The sequence below is a fragment of the Panthera uncia genome (genome assembly GCF_023721935.1).
Source record: "Panthera uncia isolate 11264 chromosome A1 unlocalized genomic scaffold, Puncia_PCG_1.0 HiC_scaffold_17, whole genome shotgun sequence".
Lineage (NCBI taxonomy): Eukaryota > Metazoa > Chordata > Mammalia > Carnivora > Felidae > Panthera > Panthera uncia.
This window is the reverse complement of record NW_026057577.1, coordinates 41,075,149-41,096,211: the sequence shown is the minus strand read 5'-3', so window position 1 is coordinate 41,096,211 and position 21,063 is coordinate 41,075,149. Positions and strand designations below refer to the sequence as shown.

The following is a 21,063-nucleotide window of genomic DNA, read 5'->3' as shown; positions in this document are numbered from 1 at the left end:
ACACACACACACACACACACACACACACACACACATACACATACACACACACACACTGGAGTATTTCTCGGCAATCCAAAAGAATGAAATCTTGCCGTGTGCAACTACACGGATGGAATTGGAGGGTATTATGCTAAGTGAAATTAGTCAGAGAAAGAAAAAAATCCTATGACTTCACTCCTATGAGGACTTTAAGAGACAAAACAGATGAACATAAGAGAAGGGAAACAAAAATAATATAAAAACAGGGAGGGGGACAAAACAAACTGAGGGCTACTGGAGGGATTGTGGGAGGGGGAATGGGCTAAATGGGTAAGGGGCACTAAGTAATCTCCTGAAATCATTGTTGCACTATATACTAATTTGGATGTAAATATAAAAAAATTAAAAAAAAAAAAGAATCCGACCATATTTGCACCCTAGAGCCTACTCTCTTCTCTGGCACAGTAAACACAATGAAGTCTAAATTTATTTGTGTTTACAATTGGCTTTATTTTATACCAACTTCACGTCACAATGAAAAATGTTAACATGGTTCAGTGATGCTTCCTGTGTATTCTGGAAGACTTAACCATAATTTAAAAAGTCATAATCAGATATGATTTTTACTCCAATAAAAGGCAAGAAAAGGAAATAAATAAAAGATAATAAAATGTATGTGCTGGGGTGCCTGGGTGGCTCAGTTGGTTAAGTGTCCAAATCTTGCTTTCACTTCAGATCACGATCTCATGGTTTATGACACTGAGACCCGCTTTGGCTCTGCCTGTCCTCCACTCATGCTCTCTCTCTAAAAATAAATAAACTTTAAAAAAATGTGCTGATGTAACTCAAACCTATCTCCTGATTTAAAATATATGTATAACGTATATAAAACATATATTTATATATATATATTGTGTGTGTGTGTATATATATGTATATATATATATGTGTGTGTATATATATATATATACAAGATTATCAAAAAGGTTAAGAGCACACAGTCTTGGAGTCAGACTACCAGGGTTCACAACCAGGCTTCAAGGTCAACTAGCTGCCAAGTTACCTCAACTCTCAGAGTGTCTGCTTTCTCAGTTGTAAAATGGGAATAAAACTTCACAAGGATGGTGTAAGTCTTAAATGAGAGAAGCTATAGGATGCACCCAGTGGACCAGGCACGGAGGAAGTGAGCTATTACTGCTCTTTCCAATAAGAGCAGCACAGCAGGAGTATGCTGCTGAACTAGGATGAGCTGATGGGAACTCAGCACTGGCCAGCCCCAGCCGCCTCAGCCCAGGACTCCACTGCTCCAGATCTCTAATGCCACTGTGATACTTAGAGAGGCAGGTGCTTGCACTTTGGAATTCTGAAGTGCTGGGACCATAAATCCTAGTGCTGCATTGTTACCCTTTGAAAGCACTTTCATAGCCATCATTTCGTTCAATTTTCTCAAATTCTTGAAGTATGAAAGACATTATTTCCCATTCATAGATGAGGACAAACTCAAAGTGGTTCAAGTACTTTACTCAATGGTCTGCACAGGTGGGAAGACAGTACTGGGTACAGGCCTGTTGGTGTGAGCTGATGCTAACACGCCGTCTACCACAATCAGCTCCTGGAGAGCAGGTTCGATGTTTTTCAACTAAAGACACAGAAAATTCCCTATACAATAGCTGAAAGGGGAAAGAAGGAATCAGATGTGTCCATAAAGAACTCTTGAATTTGAAATGCAATTTGATTAGGCTTTTCATTTTAAATGAAACAGGAAAAGAAAACTTCAATTTTCTATCAGAATAGTTTTCATTTTCAAAGTATTATCCACATTTTCTCACCTTTAAGTTGGGCTACTTGACTCTTCAGAGGTCAAAGAAAAATTCTTGTGGAATTCATTTGTTCCTAATTTTTTTCATTAGTCCTACATAAGCAATAATAAACATCTTGAAATAGACTAAAATATTCACGTTTTTAAAGAATGTTTAAAGTTCTAAGAGAAAGTAACAGGTAATGATTCAAAATATCATTTAATAAGTGAAGTGAACATGCTACCAATTTTTTGAAAGGGCAGTCTAAAGGCCCCACTTGTAGTTAGTCTGATTAAACTTGAATCACAAAATGAATAATTAAAAACACATCAAGTTACAAATCAGGGGCTAAAAAAAATTTAGGCCTAGGTGTTTTGTGGTCCATCTGCCTCTGTCAGAGTCTAGCTATCCCGTAAGAAGCTGATCAGGTTTTGCAGTTCACTGGCCGTAAAGATCGATTTCAGTTGCTGCTGCCACTGCCATCACTGCCACCACCAGCAGCCCCTCTGTTCTCCATCCCATTCCTGATCTAGTCGCCTCTAAAAGTCTCAATGGCTGCTTCTGTGCTCCAGCAAGGGAGAACAGGTCAATATCCTGAGCAAGTCTTATCCAGAAGCAGTTCTCTGGTACCTGAACTGATATAAGCCAGGGAGTCCACCCCGGCTTCAGCTGCAGCATAGCAGCAGACCCCTCTGATGTCCAGGATCCAGGGTGACACCCAGTGATATTTTGCTTCTCAGACTTATACAGGGGAGACCCCAAAATAACTACTAGGCAGCAGGGCAGAAACTGAAAGCCACAGAAGCCAAGAGCGCTAACTTCACCATTTCCTCACAACAATCACAGGTGACATAATCCTGGAGGGGAGGTGGTGATGGCTGTCATGTCTTCACAGTGCCCACAGTGTCCAAACCCCAAATTCTTACACATCATCTTAAGAAAACAAGATTTTATCCCATTTTCACAGGTAAAAGAGCTGTGGAAGAAAGGGCTGAAATTCTGAAATTATAATATTTCCAGGATATTTTAACGGTTTATGGAAAAAAACACTGTATTTAGAAAGATTTGATGCACACGGCTAACTAAGCATATGGGGGAAAAATGAACACTTAAAATATATCCCTTAAGCAGAAACTTTTTACAAAATGTAAATACTTTTATCAATGTTTTTAATGCAATTTCTCACAGTACAGTTAAAATCAGTCCCAGATTAGCTATTTAAAAAAATCAATAATTGATAGCATATTATTTTTCTAGGTCTTTGGGCTAATTTCTGTGACAGATTTAAAAACAATACGGCTTCAGCCAATATAAAATGTAGCTCCTGTGCTCTGTATTCCCATGTAATAATATACTGGGGCAAAAGTAACCCAAAGCATGAGGACAGAAATCAGCCTATGAAGAGAAGGATGGTATAACTATCCAAAGTGTACAGCAAATTGATCACAAGTGCAAACCCTATCAATGCTTAATAAATAATTTATAAAGTAATATTTATTTTTAATAAAGGACTAAGAAATAGAGAAAAAATGTGATTGCAATGGCATTATAGGAAACTTGCTAAAGCAAAGAATTCAGTGCAGGTGGCTTACTAACAGCAAGTCTTAGAGCCACTGTCCAGCACAAGTGAAAAGTCAAGACCTGTCTGTGTTTTGGGGGGTCGGGGGGCAGGAGACATGACATGTGTATGTATTGTAGGCAGGGAATATTAAACAGAGAAAGAACTCAGAAACAAAAACTTCATTTTGGCTCGGTATATGGCCAACCATATTCTCTACTCATATAAGAAATTTCTACTCATTTGCTTTTAGTAATTAAAATCTGTGACATTCAGTATTTTGGGGAACCTTCAATAAGAATAAAGCATTATATTACACAATTTAATTCTTAGCAAGTTGCTGTATTTAGAGATAAGATGACTTTCAGACACTGATGGTTTTAGATTTTATCACCAAAACTTGGCCCAGGAAGTAAGAGGGAGAAGAGAAATCAAGAAATTTGCAACATAAACCTTTTCTCTTGGATGCCCAAAGTGTCTTTATGGATCTAATCCCCAAAACGGAAGGCTCTGTTCTCACACATCTCTGGCATTATTTAAAACTCCTAGCGAATCCTCTTGCATTGGAGGAAATGTTCTACCATGCATTTATAAAACTGCAGGATGATTTCAGTTTGCATTGTGCAAATTGACAGTCTACCTGCCTTATTCAGTGGTAACAAAAACTTTTGCTAGTTATCAGTCACAATAAGCTAAAGGAATAGTGCTAATTGCAATTGAGACTCAAAAGAACTTTGCTCTATTTCTCATCACAGCTGTGTCTGTGGATAAATCAGGTGCTAGCAGCATGTAGTAAGTGCTCCCAAATATCTGAATAGCTGATCCCAACATTCAAAACGCAGGAACTGTATGGGTTGTGATGGAAGCAGAAAAGGTCAAGTATTCTTCAGTACCAGGAATCCAAAGACAAACAGTGATTAGTACTGGATGTGCTCAGCAATGAATTAGAAGCAGCTTCAGTTCTGTACATGAAGAATAGCAATGGGCAAGAGATTTTCTGTGACTATGCTTCAAGTTGGTACAATCACAGTGATTAAGTCAGTTAAAAAGCCTTATTCCAAACCTACCTGAAAGTCATATTCTTCTAGAACTTGAGCACCAAGCTATTAGATTAAAAAGAAAAAAAAATTCATAGTGAAATTCATACTTTCTAGGAATTGCCAACTCTGTCCAAATTATGTGAAAAGAACCCCCGCAATACAGTTAAATCTGAATTTTCAGTATCAGGAAGCAATACAACTAAGTGTCACTGAACAATGCATTTAAAGTTTTAAGCAAAAAAGAATGTATACATATGGGCATTTATGGAAAAACTTTACAAATTTAGGAAAAAGACAAAAGAGGGCTTTGTTCGTTAGAAGATATCCCTGGGGATATCCTTTCCTTATACAATTAAAGCTAAACAACAACAAAAAAAAAAAACCAAAAGGCAAAACAGCTTTTACCAGTATAGTTACCAAAAATTAGATTCAAAGTTACTTTCAAAACTCTTCTCTAACCATAGCTGTTAAACACAAACATGCTAATTACTCAGTCCTAATTTTTCTCCACTTTGCAAAATACTATACTCCCAGTATAGTTACAGGCTTTAAAAAAAAAGTAAGGATTTTCTCATCATTTAATGTCAGTTAATAAACATGATTCCACTTTTCTAGGCCTTCATTGATTTTCATTTGTATTTCTTGTTAGGGCTGATATCCAGGTTTAAAATTTCAAGAGTATGTAAGTTCACAAAAGTAATCATTTTAGTAATTAGAACTAAATACAGCCACAAGCGGTAATTTTCAAGTTAAATTTTTGTAAAGTTGTTAGATCTTTAAGGGAACCAAGAGATTATGTAAGTCACCTCTTCTTTTCACAGATGAGAAAACCAAACCCAGAAAACCAGCCCTATGTCCTCACAAAGTGATGAGAACCTTGATCTATGTACTACCAGTGATATGCTTTATCCCATATCACATAATTCTGAAAGTTGTGTTTTCCATTATTCCAGTAAATAATTTCAAAATAATAAAAAATAAATTCCTCTCAAGATGACACATAATCTATATACATTACCTTTCCTAAATTAATGGTAATTAGTAAGGTAACCTTGAGTGTCTTAACCTCATCTTCATTTGTACAAAGTTTTAACTGGTCTTCATAGTTATTTGCAGTGATATTACTGACAGTTAATGAGTACTTAAAAATTTTTTTTTAATGTTTACTTTTATTTATTTATTTTGAGAAAGACGGAGCACAAATGGGGAAGGGGCCGAAAGAGAGACAAGACAGACAGACACAATCCGAAGCAGGCTCCACGCTCTGAGCGGTCAGAATTAAGCCTGACGTGGGCCTTGAGCTCACAGGCTGTGAGATCATGACCTGAGCCGAAGTCGGAGGCTTAACTGACAAGTCACCCAGGCGCCCCTACTGAGTACTTTACTGGGTCAAGAATCAAGCTTTATTATTTCATCTCATCACCCCACTCACACCATTTTTGAGGTGAGAAATATGAGGGTCAGAGAAGTTAAGTGACTTTCCCTGGGTCCAACAGTATTAAGTGGCTAGCAGGTCTGACTCTTAGGGCCCTAATCACTACAGCCCAGTGTAGTGCAGTTCCAAAACCACATTCAGGTTCAAAGTGGATGGAATTTGTTTTGCAGGTAAACACCTCCCAATCTGTGGACCTCTGCAACTGTGGGAGCTGCTGGCCATGCAAGAGTCATAGCTTCCAGAAAGACTTGTGGCTGCAGACTACCTTGCACCAGCTCTGATGTAACTCCTTCTTTGGGCCTCCTGTTCCACTTCCTAGCACACTGTGGTTACCTGTAAAACTACAAAAGCTTTTTATTTTGCCCTAAGCACAGAGATCTAAGGATTGACCAGTGGGAGCAATAATGAAGCAGAGAGCTCTGCACGGCTCTCTGGGCACAGACAGAAATCTTGTCCACAGGTTGGTTCCTTAGCCCCATGTACACTCTACTCTCCACCCATTTAGAGCTATTTGAACTATACTTGCAGTTCACTTATCAGCAGAGGGCCTGTGTCTGTTCCCCCTGCACCTCATGAAGTCTCCCTGTAAGCAAGCCCCTTTCACCTGTTTCACAGCTCTGCATTCTCCAGAACTTGGCATGGACCTCCCATTTCCCTGAAAACCCTCCCTACACCAGTGTCATTCCCAGATGACTAAGAGCTGCACAACCCTTGTCATCAGCAGACTGTTACCTTGTTAAACTCCTTTACACGCATCATCCCTCCTGGGTCCCTAGTACCTTGGAGCCTGGTTCACAGAAGTCACTCAGAGTGCTCTTGAAGGCATGGATGGTGGCGGTGTAAGGGGGGATGACAGCACTGGTAATGGACATTCACCCTGGCATGTTTACTACTCTAGCCTTTGGTTTTTCTGGAAAGAGTATGCAAAGACTAGACAAAAAGAGATTTCAAATGACCCCACTTCTGACAGGCCTGTCTTCCTACAGCCCATCGGCTTCCTGGGACCTTGCCTGAGGAGGCCAGGCAGCTGATATAAACCTTGTGATGATGTGCCCAGGACACAGTCAAGCCCTGTGATTGTAGCATTTCAGCATGTTTGTTCTCCTACGGGAGATGGTCTTGGATTATTCCCAAAGACAGCAATACATTGTGTGGCACCAAAATTTTCTCCCAACATTGCACCTATGAAATTTTCACATAACCTGAAAAATCCGACTCACTGTATAATAACGTACACTTTACAAACAACTCTTCGTAAACACCGTTGTTCAGTTAAGACGTGACTACATACACAATCACAGAGGAAAAACTGAAGAGGTTTAAAAGCGACAAATCTAATTCAGATACTGAGGAACTTTAAATCAGAGTTCAGCAGAATTCACAATACAGTATTGACTTCTGCAAAAAGCCACACTTATATTTAGTAGAATACCAGTAATTCGTTATTGCAAAGGGAGTAAAAACATATTGAAAACCATCTCACAGTGGAGATGAGGAGTATTCCAGATGGAGGAAACAGCACATTGAAAATAAAGACGGTGTCCTGAAAGGGGGAGCTAAGAGGGGAGCAGACCTGGTCACCAGGGGCTTCTGAGCTAGATTAAGGAGTCTGGACTTTATTCTGAGGATGAAGGAAAGTTCCGTGGACAGAAGTGTCAGGGTCATACCCTCACTGTAGAAGCCTCACTCTAACTACAGTGTAGGGAAAAGACAGGAAGACATGTCTAAAAGCAGGAGTGTGGTTAGGAAGGAGGCTTTGCAAGATCGAGATGAGGTGACAATAGTGTGACCCTGGATTAGCAGCCGTAGGGTGAATTCCAAGGCTAGCAGGGAACTGGCAACAGTACAACTGGAGACTGCTTGGATGCTGAGGATAAGAAAGCCAGAAGAATAAGAGCACAGCAATGAGGGAGATGATGGCAGGAGTTACCAACAGGCACCCAAAACAAGCAGGAGAACTGAGGGAGAGGATAGAGAAGCTGGGGGGCAGGGTGACAGGGATTCAGTGTGGACACAGGGCTATAGCACCTGCCAGAGCTGCACCTTCTAGAGAAACTATCCCAGAGGCAGTAGGATGCAGGGTTCTGTCAACGAAGCCAAGACATTTCAGGGACCAAAATCAATAAGAATGAGTCAGCAAAGATATAGTTAATAATCTCCTGATATATCCTTTCTCTCTAGTTAATGTCTTTCTTTTAATCTTGAAATGTGGCTATTTAGGAGTTTAGGCCCTTAGTGCAAGAAAAAGATCTGGAATAAAGAAATGTATCTAGGAACTTCCAAATATCTGAGAATTTAGTATGTGATAAAGGGAATACTTTTAATCAATAAACAGTGCTGGGACACCTAGTTAGTCATTTGGAGACAATGAAGTTAGACCCTGTACCATTCCTTACAACTTCAGATGGATCAGAAGTTAAAGTTTTTTTTTTTTTTTTAAATACATAAAAATATTAGAAAATGCTGGTGAATTTGTATAACTTTACAATAGGGAATAGTAAGAACCATTACTTATACAGTGTTTACTGTGCACCAAGCACTCACTGTCTGAAGAGCTATACAAATACTCAGTCCTCATTATAACTATGAAATGGTATCTTCATCTTACAGTTAAGAAAAGTGAAATGCAAAGAAGGTAAGTAACTGCCCAGTTACACTACCTGGCAGTGGTGACACTCTGACTATAATTCATGCATCTGCACTCTTCAGTACTACACAGCACTGCATCTCTAGAAGGCCATGCTATAAGACCTAAATGCAAAAATAATGAAAAGAAAAAACTGAAATCTGAAAAGACAAACTTTCTTTGTGGAAAAACACTCTTAACTGAAATTCATAACACCAAAGTGGAGGAAAACAATTGCAATACATGTCAGAGCTATTCTAACATACAAAGGGTGATCACAAACCAACAGGAAAAAATAAACAGTTCTTACCCATGTATGAAAGAAAATATACCAAAGAAATATGAAACTGTTAATAAATATGACAACTTGTCCAATAAATTATTATGACAGCTTGTCCATAATAAATATGGCAAGTTGTACAATGATGTTAAAAAGCTAAAAAATGCAAATTAAAATAAGAAACCATCTTTCATCCAGACTGGCAAAAAATGAAAGATGGATGATGTCCAATGATAGCCAAAATGTGGGGCCACGGGCACTCTCACATACTGTGAAATAAACAGAAATAAATATAAACTGGTACAATGTTTGATGATGCAATTCAGCTATACAATCAAATTTTAAATATCCATGTCCTTTGACTCAGCAATTCCACTTCTGAATATTTATTTTATAGAAATAAATTCTCTAATACATAAAAATGCATATACGATGGCAGTCACTAAAGGTTAATATAACAATCCAAACACAAACAATATAAATGTCTAAAAACAGGAAACTGAGAAAAAAATAGAAAACTGGCTAATGAGACATTCATATAACAGAATATTATTCAGTCATTAAAAAGACAGCTCAGGGACGCCTGGGTGGCTCAGTCAGTTAAGTGACTGACTTTGGCTCAGGTCATGATCTCTCGGTTAGTGGGTTTGAGCCCTACATTGGGCTCTGTGCTGACAGCTTAGACCCTGCAGCCTGCTTCAGATTCTGTGTCTCCCTCTCTCTCTCTCTGCCCCTTCCCCGCTTACACTTGGTTTCTCTCAAAAATAAACATTAAAAAAAACAAAAAAGATAGCTCCATGTTTATCAACACAACTAACAAAATACTGTCAAGAAAAAGGCAAATTTATGGGGCGCCTGGGTGGCTCAGTCGGTTAAGCGTCTAACTTCAGCTTGGGTCATGATCTCACAGCTTGTGAGTTCAAGCCTCACGTCAGGCTCTGTGGTGACAGCTCAGAGCCTGGAGCCTGCTTTGAATTCTATGTCTCCCTCTCTCTCTGCCCCTGCCCTGTTCACACCCTCTCAAAAATGAATGCTAAAAAGAAATCTAAAAAAAAGAAAAAAGAAAATTTTGTAGTCTCCAGTGTACAGTCCTTTTTGTAAAATGATAAAGATACAAATTAAAAAAATAATTGTTCTATTGCTTTCAAAAGGGCTGTCCAATCATTTTAATAATGAAGTTTAATTCTATAAGTCCTGAATCCCAAAAACATTATTAGGACCTCATAAAACAGCATGGAGATGCCATTGTATCAGAAGATTGAAACATATTTTCATAATTCAAAATAAATTTAGATTAAAAAACCTAAAACTTTTTCAGGAATATTAATATCTACATTAGTCTGTCACATCTTTTATAAAATCTAAGTTTCAATTAAAATTATCTTATTTACTACCCAAGCAGAATTTAAGAATATTAATAGAAATCCAGAAGATAAAGAGATGCAGCCAATTAACCTCGAAGGAGAAAAAAGGAAGAAATGTGAATGTCTGTTTCAAAACACTTACCACCTTAAAGCATACAGACTTTTCCAAGTAATTAAACCAAAAACCTTGCAGTCATTAAGTAACTTGATCAGTGTTAAAAAGTCAGAGCTTACTGCTTCACTCTTCACAGTCTAACTAGGAGAAAGGTCAGGATATATCCCTAGTGGTAGTGATTAAGAAGTATCTTAAAGAAACTGCAGGGTAGAATATGATTCAAGCCAACAAATAGAACAAAAAAGATTTTCCCACAGAGACAATCCACACGACATTTCTAATGAGTGGCATCCAATTTTACAGAATTCTAACGGACTCTTCAATTATTTAGTACCATCAGGGCTATGTAACTACCTATTCTAGATAATTTAGAAGCTTACCACTTTAAGGATCAAAATACTTGCTACAACTATCTTGAATGAAAATCTTAATATATTATAAACATTCTAATTTCCGTTCACTGAATAGAAAGAAACACCACAACTTTGTTATGATGAGCCACACTCGCCATTATAAAAAACAATCTTCTTCATAGTCATTCTACAAATAAGGAAATTGGTGCTCAAGAAGTAATGTGGAAAGTTTTGTCATTCAAAAAATTCATAATCTGAGAAGCTATCCAGGTATGTGGAACAGAATGTTCCCACACCAGGTGTCCCCAACAGCAATGCTGTGACATCCTCCTCTCCCTCCCTCTCTCCTCTCTGGCTGTCAAATCTCTTTGCCAGTATTGCTGCCATCAGGGAACCTGTCCCTCATACTCCTAGTCCTTCTAATTGGCGGCTTTTGATTGCTGTGTTTTAGGGACACCAAATGGACAAGAAAACAAGAATATCTTAAGTAAGTGTCTGTGAATCCTGAGACAATGCCCTTAGAACTCTCATTAAGTGTAAAATCAAAGAACTTCAAAGGATAGATTTTGTTACAGGCTCTTTGGCGGCTGAGAGCCTTTTTTCCCTACATCTTAGTGCTAAACCATGTTCTAGATAAGGGAGGCTGCTGGGTTTAGTTACCATCAGTAAACTTTAAAATGTTTTCTTTCTGTTACGTGGGCTCTTGGTTCCTGAAATCTCATACAGTATTTGCCTAGCAAATCTCTTTAGTGCAAATGTGAACTTCTATTTATTACAAGTTGAATTACTATCAAAAACAGTTTAATAAATTTTACATGAAGTAGGGTTATATTGTGACAAGAATCCTGGAAATGGTATTTTAAGTTTACATTACATTACTAGTTTGTGAAAAAGGAACAATTACATTAATGCATAACATCTTTATGAGTATATTTATTCATATGAATACATTGGGACAAGAACCTTAAAACGATATCTTAAGTTTACATAACATTTTGAGAACTTGAAAAAAAAGGAATCATTATATTAATGCGTGGCACCTTTATGTGTATATTTATTCATATATACATAAATATGCATACACACACATTTTCAGTACCCTAGTAAGTGCAAAAGAATTACATACACACAGTAAGCTCTTCTTACCTACAAGAGATTATCATGCAGTAGAGCAGTCTCCTCTTATCCACTAGGAACACATTCCAAGACCCCCAGTGGATGTCTAAAACCAGAGATAGTACTGAACCCTACATAAATTATGTTTTTTCTAAATTTATAAATTAGGCACTGTAAGAGTAACAGTAACTAATAGAATAGAACAATTATTACAATATAATTTTATAAAAGTTATGTGAACGTGGTCACTTTCTCTCCAAGTCTTATTGTACTGTACTCACCCTTCTTGTGATGATGTAACATGATAAAATGCCCATCTGATGAGATGAAGTGAGGTGAATGATGTAGACTTGGCGACGTAGTGTTAAGCTACTACTGAACTTTTTTTAAAAAATTTTTTAACGTTTTTATTTAGTTTTGAGAGAGGGAACATGAGTGAGGGGTGGAAGGAGGAAGAGAGAGTGAGAGAGAGAGACAGAGACAGACACACAGACACAGAATGTGAAGCAGGCTCCAGGCTCTGAGCTGTCAGCACAGAGCCCAATGCGGGACTTGAACGCATGAACCGTGAGATCATAACCTGAGCCAAGGTTGGATGCTTAACCCACTGACTGAACCATCCAGGGCCCCCCCCCCACCCTTTTTAAATTTTTTTTTAATGTTTTTCTTTATTTTTGAGAGAAAGAGAGAGAGAGACAGAGCATGAGTGGGGAAGGGGTAGCACTACTGAACTTGTGATGACAGTGTCAGAAGGAGGAAGGAGGATCATCAGACTGCGGCCAGCCGACTGAAACCTTGGAAAGTGAAACCATGGGAAAGGGGGTAAGGGACTACTATATAGCTATTTCCCCCATGCCACATTAAGCTGTCCTACCTCAGTCAAGGCACTTGGCATGTCTAATAGTCCATATACCTCCCAATGAATCTATCACAAACTGAGAACTTGGAAATAACATAACAATCATCTAGGCTTTTGCTGTTTATTCGTGTCTCAGCTAGGTCCAAGGGTACTGTGACCAAAGGCGACAAACAGATGATCCACTAGGTTAAACTTGCCATTATTATCCTTACTCATTTATTCCACAAATATTTACTCTGGGGGTCTACTCTGGGCCAGGCATTTGCTAGGTGCCGGGTCCCCATCCAGGCACAGGCACTGCCCACAAAGGTCTTATAATCTTCTGGAGAAGGCAGCAATTCATCAAATGAGATAACAAATGTAAAATCACAACATTGACAGTAGAGAGACACTGTGCTAGAAGCCAGTCTGAGAGACCAGGGAAGAAAAGCTTCCCCGAGGAAGTATCATTGAGCTAAGGTTTGAACAAGGAAGTACTGACATGGGACTGGGGAAGAGTGTTCCCGGCAGAGGGAGCATGCAGTACATGCCAAAGCCCTATGGCGAGAGGTGGAATGCTGAGTTTGAGGAAATGAAAGAAGGCAAGCCAGCAAAGAACAAGGGCAAGTGTGATCTGAGACAGCCTGGAGAGGCGCAGGGCCAGACAGGGCAGGGACTGGGTAGAGCATGTTAAGGATTCTCTGTTTTTAACCAAATAGAAAGCTTCTGAGAGTTTTCATATTTAATCTTACTTACTTTTCTAGAGGAAAATTGTTATAATCAGATTAACATTTTAAAGTCATCACTCTGTGGGCACCTGGCTGGCTCAGTCAGTTAAGGGCGTGAGTCTTGATCTCAGCCAGTCTTGATCTCAAGGTCCTGAGTTCAAGCTCTGCATTGGGCTCCACACTGGGCACGGAGCCTACTTAAATAAAATAAAATAAAATAAAATAAAATAAAATAAAATTAAATTAAAATAAAAATAAAAATAAAAATAAAATAAAACAATCACTCTGGCCATATAATAAGGAGAACAGATTAGAAGGGAGAAAGCAGGATACAGGGGCAAGTCAGGAAGCTACTACATTAGTCTAAATAAGGGATCATGGAAGCCTGGCTTAAGGATGTGGTAACAGTCAAATCCTCAGCCTCTGATGGTGGACTATACACAAGGAGCTGTCAAGGGTAACTCCTAGGTTCTGGTTCTGCCATTCCATAAGCCGAGAACGTATTAGTAGAACAAGGTATAGGGAAAGTCCTGAATTTGATTTTAGATATCTGAGTATGGCTCTGTTACACAGACAGTTAGATGTTAAGTCTGGAGTTCAGGAGAGGTCATGGTTAGGAAATTCGGCAATCATTTGTGAACGGTCAATAATTGATCTCAAGGCATTAATGAGGGTAGGGATGGAGAAGACAAAATGAGAGAAGCCCTAGGATCAACCTGAAGATCTTCTAATATTAATGTTCAAGAGAGTGATGATGGGCCACCAAGCAAGAACTGTCAGGGTGAAGAAGATAATCAGGAGGATTACCCATCAGTCCAAATAACTAGCCACTTGAAATATCAGAAACTCAATTTTCTCACTATTTGATACTTTGAGCATGGCTCTAATTACTTTGCAACTACACTGAGCTATTAAACTAATTACTTTGTTATACATAATATGAAATCAATCAATATGGTCAGTGATTGCTAAACACCAACTATTGCTACTAAATATCAAGCCTAAGAAACAGTTCTTGACTTCAAAACTTGCCTTAAGCTAGACCATGATTAAAATCACATCAAAGTAAATTATTGTAATCTTCAGATACACTAATTTAAAAATAACCACTTTGAGAAAATTAATCCATCCTAACATTTATGGGCACCTAACATTCATGGGTAGCAGACACGAGTCTAGGTACTGGGCAATGGTATAAATAATAAGACAGAATTCCGCATTTGTTAACAACTGATATTTACTATTCAGAATGCTGTTAGACCAGTTTGAAGGTTATTTGATAATATATCAGTTAAATGACTTATTTAGGCAACAACAAAAAAGTAATGATCACGTCTATTTGTCAAGAGTAAAGTCTCCACCCAGTGTCTACTCTCTCCTTACTCCACATACACTCAATATATTTCATGTGATAAACTTAGTTAATGCACTAACTACAGCACTGTGGAAGCTCCAGGGACTTCCTCCATTCTTCAAGAGGTCTGATGGCCTCATTAATGATTTCCAGGTGACAGACTGTACTCTCAGAAATATATGCTTGGTGGTTATTAAGAACTTAACAGTTCTTGGCACTCTATGACATGTCAATCTATTAAACTAAACTAACCAGACTGGTATTCCAAAGGACTCCGTCACTAATAAAACTCCCTTCCATACCAAACATACCTAAACCAACTGTGATATGCCATAGAGTATATAAAGACAAGGATATTTTCTTGATTATCTTATGCCATAGAGCATAATTTACATTTCCCAATATTGTTTTCTTAACTAGCAGAGTTGCTGTTACTAATAATTAAGACTAAAGTTTAAAAGCACCATTGGCATATATTGAGTTTCTTGTTCCCCATACCTCCATTTTCTCTTTCAAGAAAAAAAAATCACATCTGAACTTGCAGTTCTGTATATATTCCTCTTAAGAGTATAGCCAGAAACAGTTTGAAACTCATCTGTATCTAGATTTCCTTTTTCCATTACTGTAGAAATGGAAAAACTACAGCATATACCTGTCCTAAGAAAGGGGAAAAAGACCAAATGCCCTGCAGAAAGTAAAACAAAGCTACCACCCTTAACTACTAATCTGGAAGGCCAACTAATTCCTGAGAAAGTTAGGGAGGTACCATCATATTCACTGCATGAATAGTGTGGAATGCTGTGGATGAGATTCAGAACACTAATTTTTAATCTGGGTGTCTCTCTGAATTCACATCTCTCTTAAAGCACTTAACATGGTACTGCTAACACATGCATACTAGAACCCACCAAGAGAAACTGAGACCATGCATTAACGATCTTTTTCTCTAATACAAAGACTATCATCTTGTAGAGATTCTTACATGTTGGATGAATGAAATAAAAAAAGAAGAACAACAAAGGAGCAAGGTCCAGCTAAACAGGAAGTTTCTCTCCATGTATGATGATTTAGATAAATGAGTGATTTTAATTTCAGCTTCACTTCCCTCCACTTCCGATTTAATACAGCACAAATCAAGAAATCTAAGAAACACTCAACATGAATCAATTATTTTTCGTGCCTAACACAATAAGGTGATCTAGTACAGTCTACTTGTATTACATATACAAGGCCAGGTTACAGAAAACTATGCAGTATATACATATAAAGAGACAAATACATTGGCAATGGCACTCAGTGGAGACCTATTATGTTTACTATGACTCCTGCAGAGTAACTTCCTCCTTAAAAATTATCAATTAATTTAATTATTAATTTGAAAAAATAAAAGCAGCATAGATGGTAGAAAGAAATGAACTGTGGAGTCAGACTGACGGAGCTCTGTCTTCTAGTTATGGGATCAAAGGGCTTTAGCATTACCTATAAGTTTCCACCTCTTGAAAACAGAAATTACAAAGCCTTGGAGGGCTGTAACTTGTCTGACCCGCAGAAGGGAAGAAAGGTGACTACATAAAATGAATCCAAACATATCTGTATGCTCAATGAACATGTTTTAGCCATAGCTAAAATCCTCTTACATATCACCTGACTAATCTCACTGTTTTGCCACAAACCATTTACTTTAATTCTGTTCCTGATTACTTCTTTCATGTTAAAAATGTTCTTCAATTATTTGTTAGAGACAATGTGGATCTATTCCTAATACTGAACATTTGCTTACATTTATCTTCTACCCATTCACATTTTTAAGTAGCTCTAACTTTTGACTTAGGATATAAAAAGAGGCCAGGATTGAGGAAAACCACCAAGTCTAAGGACTATACTTGGTATCTGATATAATCAAAACATTACCAAGGTTAGAGGTGCAATATAGTATAGTTCGTAAGCAGCCTCTGGAGACTATTACTTTTCCATACCACATTTTTCTACTGCCTTTATAGAGAAAGACCCCTCAACCCAAGAAAATGGGTTACAAATGCAAATCATGCTTTCTAACTCAGAGCACTTCTGAATGCCTCATATTTTCCCTCAGGGGAATCCATTCACCATTAACTGCCTTGCCACCCCATTATTTCTTCTTCTGGAATGTTCACAGCCAGTGTCAAGGACTGATGAGCAGACAGCCTAGGCAAGCTGTAGCTGGTTATTTTGCACTCGATGAAAACAAAGAACACTCCTTTCTTTCTATATTTTGAAATCTTCAAGTCAGTAAGTCAATGACCATTTTTCTAAGACAAGCAACATAGACTTGAGGCACTATGAGGAGGTGAAACAGTACCAATGAACAGGGCTACTTCCTGGTTTTTGTATCTAACAAAATGGAGTTATTAAAGAGTATTGGAAATCATACATTAAGGAATGTTGGTTAACCAGTTACCCCTGCCAAAATCAGATATGAAAAGAAAACAAAAGTTGGCAGCAACTATAACTGATATTTTTCTTTCAGAATTATATTTAATAAGGATAATCTTTGAAGAATGCATTAATTTTCTTACTTGATTTAATAGAGAGTTTGGAGATAATTCATAACTACAAAACTTACAAATTCACCTATGTTAACTTCTGTAACTCCCTCTACTGTTTTGTAAAATTGTCAACTTAATTTTTTAAAACTTATTTTTAGGTAATAATGTTCCTGTATCTCCTCTAGTAAAAAAAATCACTAAATTATATTTTTAACCCAGTAGCTTCTAAACGGAAGTGAAAGCTGAGGGCTATATGAGGATATAAAAGCAGCCTATGTAATAGCTTTAGTTTTAACAAAAACTAACATTAACAAGTACAGCATATCTTGTTCTTTCATGGGGCCAGCAAATTGATAGTTAGGGTTTTTTCAGTTACAAAAATAGGATAGAGTAATTATAACTACCAAACTCACAACAGCCTGTTCAATGGAGGATAACACTGCAATTTTTCTTCAAAGACAATAAATAGGAAGAAAAAGTTCCTAATTCTGTAATGTAAGTTAAAATCCCAAACCTTTGGGTGCCACTTTCAGGCACAAAACTTTCATGGTTTCAATTATTACCCTAAAGGAGAGGGTCAGACTTAAACTTTTCTATTTTTAATATGAGTATAACTTACATAATTTATACTGCACAAATATATTTTCTACATTTTCAGTTTCTACATCCAAAGGTCAAAAACCTGAAGGAAATTCTGAAATTAAAAATCATAGGATTCTCTTTAAAACATACAATAGGTCTTTAGACAGAAGGGGTCTCCAGACCCTTACTACTACTAAAACATAAAAATATTTCAAAATCTCAAGGCTAAATTTTCCTCCAGAAAGTACAAATGAAACCGTCAAAAAAGTAAAATGTAGAGTTCAATGAACTCTTTATACTCAAAGTATTTATACCAACAAATGCAAATGAATTTCAATCCCACTGACAAGGAAATTGAAAGGAAAAATCACTATATTTCAAAAGTTTAGGGAATCAACATTTTAGTATAAATGAAATTTGCAGGGATGACTTAGGGTGAACAAACAGCATTCTGGCTAGTGAAATTCATTTTTAAAAAGTGATTATGCTGATTAGCCCATTATTTCACACATTGCACAATTATAATCCACTCCTGAAACAAAGAGGGGAAAAATACCTACGTTATGAAATGCAAAAATTAAGCATAAATTACCATTTCTGAATTCTACCTGCCTCCATCTTAGTCCTCTTATTTTGTGTGGAGACAACACTAAACAACTTCTACACATTATTTTTTACAGTGGTTGCTCTTCTATATTCATAGCTCTTTAATGACTAGAATGTTGGTACTAAATTATTTACTGTATTCAAAAGTTGCTTTTGTCAGAACAGATAAAATTAACTTCTCAAATTTAAGGTTTAATATTTTTATCTGGAGCTCATTTGTAGTATCAACTGCCTTCAAAGAATTATCCTACTGAGTTTTTACTCCAATCTGCAGGGAAGCAGCAAAGTGTAGAGGAACTTAACTCTCGTAAAACTAAGCTATATTTACAAGTGCACGCAGAAAACTATCACAGCCATCTCCTTTCCTTTCAAGATTGCCATGGCACAGTGTTGACCATAATTTTTAGGGTAATTTGGGGGGGGGGGCGCGACTTCCTGGTAATAAATGAACTGTGGCTTTAAATAAATAATCAAGCTCAAAAAAGTGCCAAAGAACTTTAGATAACCGAAACCAAGGATTCCTACTGTCAGATTCGTCTCACAAGGAAAAAAATCTAAGACAGTCTTTAAAATACTCAGAATAAAGGTCAGGAAACTCTACAGGGCAATGGGTATCACAAAAACATTTCCAGCAACTCAAAATACTCATCAAGACTGTGCTGTGCAAACACTAGTCAGATTTTCTAAAAACATGGATTACGGCTGTCACACTTAAAAGAATTTCCTTTAACATAAAGATTTCCAGTAGCCAAAGAAAGGGTCAGGCCAAGAACGTCTAGTCTGTTACCTTACACATACCGTAATGCATTGGCACTACAGGGCTATGTGAGCCGAAGCCCACCGCACTGTGACCCCTGGAATCCCTCAGTCAGGCGGGCGGCCCGCGCAGCTGCACCGAGCAGGAAGCACCGCACCCGAGCCGCGGTCCCCAGCCACGCCAGAGAGGCTGCGGGGAGCAGTCACCACTGCTTTGAAACTGAATGGCTGACACATCCGGTCCTGGCTCTTACACCACTCCGCCAAATGCAAACTTCAAAGGCCAATTTCAAACTGCAAACAGAAGTCACTCAAGTCTCAGTGGCGCTGTCCGCATTCCCAAGAACATGTGGAGCCCCTTGAGGGACGCAATGAGAAAAACCAACTCCAAAAATATTACGAGTCCCCGAGTGTGCAGTCTGCCCGCCCACAACGCTTTGACAGGCGTTACAGCGCCTTCCACCAGGAGCCCCTGTGGTCGTTCTGCCTCCGTCCGGGCCGGGCCCCGGGTACCTGCTAAGGGTCTCTGCCTGTCAAGGCCGGGAGGACCTCACCGCGTTCTCCTCCGTCCCGGGCCCCCCACCCAGCCTCGGGCTGGGCTTCCCACCCACCCCGCCCCTTTTTTTGACCACCGCTTGTTTGCAGGCTCTGGCCTCACCCCAGAGATCCCGGGACTCTCGTCTGGGGGCGCCGCCAACAGGCTTCTGCCCGCCCCCCAGCCCAGCCCCGAGGGCAACACCAGGGTCCCACGCCGGGGGTCCTCCAAGAGTCCCGATTCCGGAGCCCCACAAAGCCAGCCCGGGGCCCCACACCTTATCTCAACGGGTCCCTGCAGCGCGGCTCGCACGCCTGTCACATGTCTACAAACAATAACAAACTCTCCGGCACGTCCCCGCCCCGGGCCCCCGTTTCGTCCCGCAGGCCAGGTCCGGGGCGCCGCCCGACGCCGGAGGGGTCAAAGGGGGTGCCCGAGGGCTCAGATCCCGGCGAGCGGCGCGCAGCTTAGCGGCGCTGAGCGCCGGGACGCAGTGCGCGGTGTCCGGGGTTCATTCATTGCCCTCGCCCGTCCCCCAAGTCCCCGCCGCATCCCCGGCCGCGCAGCTCACCCGGCTGGGGCCGCTGCAGGAGGCGGCTCGGCGGCGGTCGTCCGCTTCTCCCCGGACTCGGCCCCCGCGGGGCTCGGAGCGCCGCTGTCCGGTGCGGCCGCGGGCTCCGGAGGGTGGGCGCCGCCACGGCTCGCGGCTCCGTGGGGTTGCGGCACGGCCACAGGCTGGAAACCGCTCCCGCCCGCCGCTGCGTCCGAGGGCTCCGGCGACGGGGAAGTGGAGGAGGACGGCGGTGAGGCGGCGAGGAAGAGCGGCGGCTCCGGCAGCTGGTCCAGCTCCACACTCCGCACTTTGCGCAGCTGCCGCCGCCGCCAGTCAGCCCGCTCGCGGCCCCCGCTGCCCGCCTCCCGAAGTAGCCCCGCGGCTGCTGCGGGCGCGCTGCTAGCCTTGAGAGCACCTCCACCACCACCCGCCTCGGGGCTCGCCGCCCGGGCGCCCGGGAATCCCGACGACGAGGCGCGATTCCCCGCCGCCGCCGCCATTTTCTCTCGCGGGCTACATTCGCTCGGCCCCTGCGAGGGAGGGAGGGGGCGGGGAGAGTGCAGGGGGCGGGCAGACCGGCGGGCGCTGCGCCGCTAGCGTAGGGCCGCCTGCGCCAACTGCGTGAGCACGGCCCGCCGGGTGCTTGGCCTGGACGGTCTGGCAGGCTCACCGGGCACAGCCAGGGAAGGGGGAGGGTACGGCATGGAGCAGGTGGAAGGAATAGGCTGTGCGCCCGGCGTCCCGCGCTGGCCTGCGAAGTGGGCTGGAACGTAGCCGTCTCGAAGGTGCCCTGAGCTTTGCGTGCTGCACCCAACCCCCGCCCCTGCCCGAGCCGCCAGGTATTACCGGGCTGCACCGGCGAGAGGAGGAGCCTCCGTGGCGGCAGCGCGCAGCTTCCTTTCCGCCGCAATCTCGGCC

General features: G+C 40.5%; 1 protein-coding gene across 2 annotated transcripts in view; it reads right to left on the bottom strand.

Moving 5' to 3' along the window:
* The window catches only part of MAP3K1 (mitogen-activated protein kinase kinase kinase 1), a 78,441-nt gene extending 57,757 nt beyond the window's left edge, over window positions 1–20,684 (bottom strand). Inside the window, exon 1 of one of the 2 annotated variants that reach the window (XM_049649483.1) lies at window positions 20,164–20,684. In XM_049649483.1, the coding sequence (XP_049505440.1) occupies window positions 20,164–20,645 (482 nt within the window). In that variant the 5' untranslated portion in view covers window positions 20,646–20,684. Of the gene's footprint in view, window positions 1–4,406; window positions 13,443–20,163 lie in introns of those variants that run through there. The other variant, XM_049649484.1, reaches the window with a different exon arrangement.
* Window positions 20,685–21,063: the final 379 nt, after the last annotated feature.